Source organism: Cyprinodon variegatus, unplaced genomic scaffold (assembly GCF_000732505.1).
Source record: "Cyprinodon variegatus isolate N-32 unplaced genomic scaffold, C_variegatus-1.0 Scaffold462, whole genome shotgun sequence".
Lineage (NCBI taxonomy): Eukaryota > Metazoa > Chordata > Actinopteri > Cyprinodontiformes > Cyprinodontidae > Cyprinodon > Cyprinodon variegatus.
Genome location: NW_015150915.1, coordinates 490,563 through 501,327, shown reverse-complemented (window position 1 = coordinate 501,327; position 10,765 = coordinate 490,563). Strand labels below are relative to the sequence as shown.

Below are 10,765 nucleotides of genomic sequence, written 5' to 3'. Positions count from 1 at the left end.
GGATGGATGATGGATGGATGGATGGATGGATGGATGGATGGATGATGGATGGATGGATGGATGAAGGATGGAGGATGGATGGATGGATGGATGGATGGATGGATGGATGGATGGATGGATGGATGAAGGATGGATGGATGGATGGATGGATGGATGGATGATGGATGGATGGATGATGGATGGATGGATGAAGGATGGATGGATGGATGGATGGATGCAACCCTTATCAATAAAATTAAGCAATGATATCACTCTTCCATATTGATTTTATTCTTGAGAACCAACGTTTTTCTTCATAGTTTGGAATGAGGTAAAATTGGCATTTAAACTAAAGCCCCATTTACACTACCCCTCTGAAAACCGATTCGTGCCGAGCTCATTTCCTTATGACTGTTTACACATCACCCTAGCACGGTTCCATGCCTCATAGCCATAATTGACGGTACTTCTGCTCTCTAGAGGTAAACAGTGGCGTCAGGTTTAGGAATTTGGCCTAAAATCGAAGAGTTGATGGTTTAAGCCTCAGCTCAGGCTTTCAGTGTCATTATATCCTTGTTCAAGACACTTCACCTGCATTGCCTACTGATGGTGGTCAGAGGGCCCGGTGGCGCCAGTGTATGTCAGCCTCGCTTCTGTCAGTGAACCCCGGGAAAGCTCATCAGTGTGTGAGTGAGTGTATGAGTGAGTGAGTGAGTTTCCTGACTTGAAAAAGCCCTGTATAAGTACAGGCCATTTACCATTTTAACAAGCAAATCAACATGGCGGCGCCCGTAACATTTAGGAAGTTTGGTTATAATTGTGGTATTTCGTTGTTTGCCGAGAGTCAGGCAAAGAAGGCAGACTTTGGTGACGTTACTTGACAGAGTTGGCTTTTGGAAAGTGGATATGACAAACAATAGTCTACTCAGAGCTTACAGACACAGGAAACAACGACAGCCGGTGAGGTTCATCCCACTGCTAAGCAGAATCATCAATGGAAATCTTTAGCACGACAGGGAAGCTAGTATTTTTATTATTGTCTGAAATTTCATGATTATGGAGGCTGACTCTAAGGAGATGGCATGGTCTGCTCACACGCTCTTTGTTATCTGAGAACTGAGTCAGAACTGAACCGCACTGAGCCCTACTGATGAACTAGTACCATGTTAGCGCGGTTCAGTTGTGTCCGGCTCTGTCCTGTTCAGTTTGCGTGCCATTTACACGCAACAGTTTTCTCGGTTACCGTGCTCTGACCGATCTCGGCACTGTTTCAAAATGGGGTAAATGGGGTATAATTTACAGCGAGTAGAATATCTTAAAATGTATTTTGATTAAAATCTAACTGGTAATAAAAACACTGGTAAACTGATATTGCGTTCAATAATTCCTCTAATCAGAAATCAATAAAAATTTAGATAGCTGATTTCTAACCTTATAAGGTTATTCCTGAGGGAATAACAATGGACAGTGACCCTTATGGAGGAGGGCAGACTGGCAGGTTCCAGGCAGCGATAGATCTCTCCAGGGTTTGACTGATAACCAGATAGTCAGGATCTGAGAGGCAGAAGAACACAGGGTCAGACAGGTTCTCAAAAAATTCAGAGAAACAGATCAGAGTTAGCTGGCTCAGGTTTGCTGGTACCATTACTGGCAAACACTCTGGCAGGGAAGTGTCAGCCTCCTCCTCCTTAAGAAAGCCTCCAGATGAGCAGATGGGAAACAGGTGTGCAGAAGTCAGCTCATGCCCTCAGGAGGAAGATCTCAGGCTCCCTCTGGGGGAGAAAGGTAGACAAGCCTCCAGATCCCAACATTAGCTTTGTTTAGCTGGGTTTAGCTTATTAAGACAATGGAACTAATAGCTAACAATCACGAGGCAACTTGTTTTAAAGGACTTTTCAGCCGCATTTTAGCAGTCAAATATGATCACCGAATCACAGAATATATAAACATAAACATATTATCGTTAAAAGCCTTATTGAAATAAATTGTCAGCATCTGGTTAGCTAACCATTAGCTTCTCTGACTGCCTTTCAGATTACAGTAAAACATATGGGATGATCAGAAATCATCAAAAACCAAATTGTAAAGCTTGATTCACTTAAAGGAATAGTACACCCAAAACATGATTAGCTTTCATTTTCTACTCACCCCCATGCTGAACAACACTCTGGAGTACTTTTTTGATATCTCAAATGCATCTGGAGATCTGGGAGGCTTCTTGCTGTCTGCTGACATTCAAATAATGGAGGTCTATGGTGCCCGAGGCAGAAAGGTCCATAAAAGTCCACAAAAAAGGTTTTAATATTCCTCCATACTGCTTGTCCAATGTATTCCAAGTGTTCTGAGTGGGTAGCGTCCATAATTTACTCGAAACAAAGTCATTTAGAATGTTTTTAGAGCATAAACAGTAGTGTATAGGATTTCCTAAAAGCGAGTTCACGAGTCTACGGAAACCGCGGCAGACCAAACCAGATAAAAGTGTGCATTCAGCATCTGCTCTGCCGATAATGCAAGCGTAGAAGAAGAAATGTGCTGTTTACCTGTGCAAAGAAAGAAACAACGAAAGAAAAATGTCTGAGGACTTCAGTGTTGAGGAAGAGCATGAGTTCTTTGCTGAGCTGAATGCGCACTTTCGTCTGGTTTGGTCTGCCGCGGTTTCCGTAGACTCGTGAACAAGCTTTTAGGAAATCCTATACACTACTGTTTATGCTCTAAAAACATTCTAAATGACTTCGTTTCAAGTAAATTGTGGATGCTACCCACTCAGAACACTTGGAATACATTTGACGAGCAGTATGGAGGAATATTGACACGTTTTTGGGGACTTTTATGGACCTTTCTGTCTCGGGCACCATAGACCTCCTTTATTTGAATGTCAGCAGACAGCAAGAAGCCTCCCAGATCTCCAGATGCATTTGAGATATCAAAAAAGTACTCCAGAGTGTTGTTCAGCATGGGGGTGAGTAGAAAATGAAGGCTAATCATGTTTTGGGTGTACTATTCCTTTAAGATGTCTTCGTCGGACTTGGTACCTCTTTTGATGTCAGATTTGAAAAGCTGAGGTGTCTCTGTTGCTTTGATTGTGTCTCTGCCACAAGTCTGGCCCAATTTCTTCCTGCAAAACTCAAAGCGAGTTGACACAAGTCATGATTTTCAAATGACTAATCAAAATGTTCGGGTCAGCGAAAGGTAGTATCTGGTCTGACTTTTTTTTCTCCATCGCTCTACAGGTGACCTGTGTCATTAACAACTTCCAACAGTTTCAGCCAAGCCTCCCTCCACTGCAACCACAACGCCCTGAATCAATGCTGGGCATGCCCATGGTGACACTGCCCTGTATGGAAAGTCCACTCGAAAAGTTAAGTGGCCCTCAGGTAAGGGTGGGTGTAAAGCGAAACTGTGCCCACCAAATGGCTGAGATAAATCGTTATCCTCCCTTTTCCTGCACTCTAACAAAATAAGCATGCATGCAGCCTATGAATTAGAGACCCGAATGAATCCTTTCAATCTTTGCACACTTAAGCTGAAAGCTTAAAAAACTCTGCAAAGATATTCTTTGTGTGAACTAAGGCAGAGGATGACTCATATCTTAGTAAAACTTCACATCATTCCTTACAAATAAAGGGGAAAACCTGGCAAATCTGTTAAAGATCCTTTTTTTTTTTTTTCGTTTCAATCTTTCCAAGAGAGCATCAACAACTTCATATAAATGTTACTTTTGATCAACGAGTCCTCTCACCCCCTTGGAAAGATGTTCTGGAGCATTTAGGAGCACAAAGAGAGAAGGCGATAGTGAGAAAAGTTTTAATATACCTACTGGTGCCTTCATAGAACCCCTAAACAACAACAAAAACCACCAATTTACGGCCTTTGCTCATCTGACTTTGCACAAGAAATTTCCCTGGTGAGCAACAGTAGTAGAGATGGTGGAAAAATTTACAGGGCAGGTGAAAGGCTCATTCACATCAGATAATCTGCTGGTTGTTAAGTTTCACTGTAACATGGAGAATGTGGATTTTGTAGAGTGCTTTATTTCTTTTTGAAAGCCAAACAAAGTCTAAGGCAGGGGTTTCTCTAGATCCACAAGATCCTCTATTGATGCTTCTAGCTTTGGGAGGCCAGGAGCTACAGCTGGATCACATCGGCTTCCCGTGGAGCAGTTCATTGGTCAGAGAGATTGCCAGATTGGAGGAGAGGTAACGATTAGGTCTGCAGGCTAATATTGGGAGATCGAAGGGGGATAGAGGTACAACAGAGAAGTTCACCAGGTGGAGAACCCAGAAGAGAGAGTTGCCAGCGGCTGACCAGTGTCTGCACTGCAGCGAAGGAAGGACAACATATAACGAATGATTTAGCAGTCCTTCTAATTTCTTATAAAGCCCCCTAAAAACCTCTTAAGAGAATTTCCAACTTGATCTTTTGTCCACATTATTTTCTCTTTTTTTCCATTTTGACTGAGAAAATATTTTCTTCAATGAACTCCTTTACGTCATAGCTGCATCTATTCCCTGATTGTTTATCTGCAATTGAAAAATACAGAAAAATTTTGTTTTCAACTCCAGCGAATATCGCTTTGCAACCTTCGAAGGTGCAGCGGCACCCTCCCTTCACTGTATTCGCTTCCTTCGCCTCCCTTGATCTCCCAGAGCTCCTAAAAACATAAGGACAATGTAAATCATTCACTCTGGCGTGAAAATCGCCTTCAGAGTGAACTCACCTGTGAATTGTAGTTGGTGCTACGGTCATATGAGAAAAGAGCTGAATTTGTTAGCCTTTATTCAAAACATGTGTGTTGCATAACAGCATACATCTCCCCAAACACACCGCCCTCAGTGATTAGCATGGTGGTGGCAGCAATATGCTACGGAGATGAGACATTGTGCTCAGGTTCACATGAGAGTTGTAGGCTTTTGCAGAGTAAAAACAATAAATAAAGACACAAAAGGACTTTTGTTATTCGTTCAACTCTTTAAATGAAGAGGCAGGATGCATCATATGCATTCATTCTGCTTCCCTTGTCACTGTTGGGTTAGAGGGCCAGACCTCCTGGCATGCGTCAGCAGTCTGACAGTGAAAGAAGGCGGTTCGCCCTCCAGGACTAACAGACAGTAAATGCCCATGAAGGTTTTATCCTCTCCGAAAAAGGTCTGGATGACCCAAAGCGTTTCTCAAAGGGGTGCTGTCTGAGTGGCTGTGTGAATGTCTTCCTTCCTCTGTGGTCTGTCTTTGTCACTAACCCTCACCTTACTGCTTCTTTTCCTCTGTCTCCCACTTTGTCCTTCTCCTCTCAATCCTTCACTCCCCTCCAGCATCCTGCACTCTCTGCCTCCCCTCCGCCTTTCAATGCCTACATGCAACCATTCTAACCAAACCTGAACCCTTTTTGTCACCGTTATCCCTCATTATCTCTGTCTTATTCCTGTTCGTACATCCTCTCTTCCTACAAACTCATTCTGCACATTGCATAGGATTATTCTTCTCTCCACCTCCCCCTTTTCTTTCCTCTTCACCCTCCCTTCCCCACCTCTCTCTCCTTCTCACTCCTTTCTCTACCCCTGCAGACTTCGCGGGAATCTCCGTTCACAGAGATCACATGACCATCAGCCCTATCGGTTCCCCGCCACTCCCGATGTCCTCGTACCGTCTCGCTCCATTTCCAGCGAAGTCTAGACCAGCCGGAGCAGCACTCGCCACACTGCGCGGCCCACGGGGCTGGCCGGAGCGCAACGCTGCACCGCTCCTATTCCACCCAGGTCTAGACCCTGTACCACCTCCAATTACTGCCGGGGAACCGATAGGCAAACTTTAAGACTTTTTTCTTTTAAGGCAAATACTGACAACAATCAACTGAGAGCTGCATAAGCTCTTATCAGTAAATCACTTTTATACCTAATTAGTCACAATATTTTTTTTTCTTCTGAGGGAAAACATCAAACTGTGACTTCAAAGATTTTCCACCTTTTTTTGTATCAATGAGTTGACACCTGCCAAAAAAGATGCAGGATTTGACAGCTAGAAGTGACGGTGCACTCCCAATACAAACAGGAAGGTGCGCCGCCAGGAGGTTGCCATGTTGGACCAAAGACGCTCGCTTCGGGAAATGTGTCAAACTGAGAATTACCTATTAAAAAGAGAAACTTTCATCCGAGCCATCCACTCAGAAACACTCAAGCACTTGTTTTGTTTTTTGTTTTGTTTTTTGTCTTATCCTAATCTTTTGGGTATCCCACTCAGCTCTGCATGGGGTCCACCCTGATCAAAGCACACATTTCAGCTAATGCAACAGACAAAAGCAAACAGGAGAAACGTCTCTCTTGTCCAACAAAGACAGGCTCAAATGGACCAAAATGATCAAATAAGCACTATGGAATAAAGGTAAGCTCCTGATGGAAGCCCAATAACTGCTTTTACATCCAGGAGCCAGAGCGTTTTTGTTGTTTTGTTTTTTTCCATGCTGTATGACGTTTCGGTTTTGAAGATCAGCAAAAGGGGTTTCCCTTTTGTTTCTATAAACTCTCCCTAATGCAACATTTCTGACTGATTCACCTCACTGATCTGTATATAATGCGTAGATGCCACGAGTGCCGCGCGTGGTGAGACAGTTTTGCTGAATTTGATTTGCACACTCCAGCATTAGCTCCTTGACCCTCACTTCATCTCCATTTAGCTTTCCCCCTAGTTAGAGTGCTATCATTTTGCTGTGAAATGTCTCCCCCTGCTGGATTACTGATGCATTAACACAAAGAAAAAAAAACTGTTTTTACAGATCATGTGAGTGTCATTCAGTGCTCTGCAAAAACATTTAATTCTTGAACTTTTTCACATTTTTCTTTTACATTACATCCTTAAGCTTTAATATCGTTCATCAGAAAGAAAATCAAGAAGATAGTTTTAAGGTAATTTAACAAATAAAAATGTGAAAACTGTATTTGTATCCACCCCTTTCATTCTGACACTATAAAATGAAATCCAGTACATTCAGTTATTTTTTTTAATAATCAATGAATATAGTAAATGAAAAAGCAATAACAGCATTCATCTGAGAGAGAGAAGTCTGTTCTAACTTTGAAAGAGCTGCAGAAATCAATGGCTCACTTCAGAGAATGTGTAAACATGAGAGGAATTAGACAACACACCAAGTTTGAAGGAAAACAAGAAAAATTGTAATTTTGATATATTGTGCATCTCTGATTTGAACAAATCATTCCCTCTGAAAAACCTAGTGTTGGTAGCACCATGTTGTGGCCATGCTTTATTTTCCTAACGAAGATTGAGTCGGGTCAGTATTAACAGGTAGGTGAGATAAATAGAGAATTCCTGGTAGAAAAATCAGTTGGGAATGATTTAGATTGTGTGGCCCAGTTAAGGTCCAAACCAAAATCTACTTTAGAATATCATGTAAATTTCTCCCCCGACCCCCAAAAGCTTGATGATTTAATCGCAGTGAGTGTGGTCGTTCTAGAACAAGCTGATTCAGGAGGCTTTAATATAAATCTCCGATTCACTTTTGAGATTTTTATTGTGAAAAAATTTAGAAAACCCAAGAATCATTTCCATACCTCTCCTAAATTATGCGTCTCATAAAATACCAACCAAATCTCTCAAGGTTTGCAGTTATAACTTGATTAAAATGGCAAGGGTTCAAGGGATATGAATGCTTTTGCAAGCAACTACAACTCTAAAGCACAAAATGCACAACTATACACAGCAACACTTGGTGTTACAGTACCCTTAATTCTCTACATCCACTTTGTAACCCTGCATCTTGTATGATACTGTAAATAGAGTCATTTTTGTACTTGGCAGCATATTTTTTTTTATTTTTGCTTGCTGAAATTTGGTATAAGCATATTATTTTATTTCAAAGCAGAACGTGTATTCTGATGTCGCTGATTTACTCATGTCAACAGCAGATAGTTTGAGAAACACCTGAAACATTGAATCGACCTGTAAAGGGAAAGTGTCCCATCAGTTCCTATGGTCGGGCCATTATGCAGCCCTGGGAAAACCTAAGTACACCCTATTAGCTCTCATAGGAGGGTGAAAGTAGCACATAGTTGCTGTCAATTAAATGCACCTTATTAATTGATTACCAAGAGGTGTATCTATCTTCATAGCAAAAGGAGTTCGGACAGGTTTCTAGAAAGGAGAAAACAGTAATATGTAAACAATTTAATTCAATTTATTTCTATAGCGCCAATTCACAACACATGTCATCTCAAGGCACTTTACAGCTCATCAGATCATACAGTCAAATTGAATAAAAGTTTTCTATCTAAGGAAAACCAGTTGATTGCATCGACTCATTGACTCAAAGGCAATCCCTCACACTAAGCATGCTTGTAGCGACAGTGGAGAGGAAAAACTCCCTTTTAACAGGAACAAACCTCCAGCAGAACCAGGCTCAGTGTGAGCGGCCATCTGCTGAGGCAGACTGGGGTTCAAGGAGACAGAAGCAGAGATACAAAACGAAACTGACGACATGACAGGAAAGCATAAAGACAACAGCACTGACTTTAGAGGCTCATTTTCAAACCATTTGGAATCTACTTATATGTAGAGAAATGTTTTCTGTTATTTATGAAAGCAGAGAACATGTTCCACAAAAAGAAATTCAAAAGAAATGCATTTACAAAATGAAACTTTTAAAAAAAATAAGATTTTAAGAACTAATTTTTACGTGTATGCAGAATTTCAACCACTATTTATATATTTTTTATGTTCTTTTGTTTTGTTTTTTAAACCTATTTTTCAAAGTTTTTTATGGGGGTTTATTTTCACAAGCATTTCTTATGGGAAAATAGCATTCTTGTTAAATCAGATTACACCAAAAGAAGATGTGTGATTTCCTCAGATGTTAGCGACGACGTTAGCGACCGACCACCCAGAAATGTATGGGACAAAATTAATAAAATGGGACTTGTAAAGATTGCAGTTAATAACAATAACAAACAACAGCCCAAAATTTCAAAGCTACATTTTTTAAAAGCACTTTCTTCAAATTTTTCTTTCTTTGTAAACATCTTTGCTTTCAGCAATATTGGAACACATTTCTCTCCAAACACTGAATAGAGTTGTAAAATTAAATTTAGAGAGTCCATTTAATTAATAGAAAAAGATTGGATTCCTGAGTTTTTGAACAGAGGGTCAAAAACATTCCAGCTGAATATTGGCAGATGTTAGTCAGTTTATTTTCATCACCAGCTGAAGTAAAACATTCATTTGGCATTTCATAGAAATTTTAATTATATATCAAAACAATGTTTCTCTATTATCCAGAGGGTGAATACACCAGTATCTTTCTCTTTTAAAAGTAGGGGATCAAACAGCAGTTAGTAGTGGACCAGAAGCTAGATGCACGATTAGCATCAGTTGCTGCTGAAGAATCTGTGACTCCCAGGTGAACAAAGAAAAGTAGTAATATGTAATGATGTCATGACTGAAAGTAAAATGTATAGCTGAAATAACTTCCATCAGCACAACCATAACTGTCAAGACAGTGGAATAGTTTTTACACTCTTAATTCACTTAAACTCTTTCCGGCTTATAATCCTATGGAACTTTCCATTCCATTAATAAAGCAGATCCACATTAAAAACGATATATCATATAAGAACAGAAATATTTGAACACTTTGATTTAATAAGTTAGAGAAAATGTCATAGAATTAGGGCTGAGGCTCTTGCAGATTGGTACAACATCCAAAGTCCAAGAGCTCGGATTTTTTGGGATGCTTCAACTTTTAAACTAAATGGAATCACTTCCTGTGAGTTCTTCCTTAATAGATCTGTGAAAAAACTATGTGTTCCACAAAGAGTTTTATATTTTAAGAACAGATGTTTCCTATTTACGTGCAGCTATTGTTAAGTGAGCTTTGCGTGCACTCAGAGGAACAACATGTTCCATCTCTCCACCCCTCAGTTTCTGTCTATTATAGAAGCTGCAAGAACTCATATCAGCAAAACAGTTTACCATGGGCTCAGGTAATCCATCTTACAACATAAAGTTGACTAAAATGTCTAAAGATTACCCCTGTTGGTATGTCCAAAACTGAAAAAAGGGTGATTAACGCTTCATATGCAAAAGTAACCGGTTCCACCAGCATACATATCATGGGGTGTACTTAGTTTTATCCATGACTGCACCAACAATCATAGTTTCTCTTTTAATGTCTGAATTTTTGTTCTTTTTACTTGATCCAGTTCTCAGTGATGAAAACAAATTAATCACATGTTCATTTTCTTTTATGTGGCTGTCAAGCAGTGAACAAAGGAACATTACACTGCAAAAATGATGAAGAAGTTTGTCAAAATTTCTTAAATTAAGTGTATTTACCTCTTAATTTGAGCAGCTAAATAAGATGATTTGGCAACGGAATGAGTATTTTTTATGCTTTAAATAGGATAACTGGATAATATGCACATGAAATAAGACAATGCAATTGTTTTTTTTCTTAAATTTAAATAGTCTTGTTCTAACTCCTCAATCCAAGAAAAAATGCACTTATTTTAAGAAAAATTGACTTTTCTTTTTTTAAATTTTTTGCTGTGTACAACTTTATGCATGGTAAGATGACTTAAGGTGAATGTAAATCTGTTCCTCCGTAAGCCACTTCAGGATTAGCTCCATCAAAGACAAAATGTGCATTATTGCTAGAGATTTCTGCCAGATGAATGGATTCATAAAGCTTGCTGACACTTCAGAAGTTCATTTTTTGTTCATAAGAAACTGAAGATGTTTCTATCTTTTAAGTTTTGATGTACAGTAAGCTTTTTTAACTGTAACC

The 10,765-nt window shown here is 39.9% G+C and overlaps 1 protein-coding gene across 1 annotated transcript in view; it reads left to right on the top strand.

The window, feature by feature from the left end:
- plppr2 (phospholipid phosphatase related 2) overlaps positions 1-8,224 on the top strand; it is a 108,422-nt gene extending 100,198 nt beyond the window's left edge. Inside the window, exons 7-8 of the mRNA XM_015389486.1 lie at positions 3,163-3,337; positions 5,541-8,224. Coding sequence (XP_015244972.1) covers positions 3,163-3,337; positions 5,541-5,649 — 284 coding nt within the window. The 3' untranslated portion in view covers positions 5,650-8,224. The remainder of the gene's footprint in view (positions 1-3,162; positions 3,338-5,540) is intronic.
- The last annotated feature ends 2,541 nt before the right edge of the window (positions 8,225-10,765 follow it).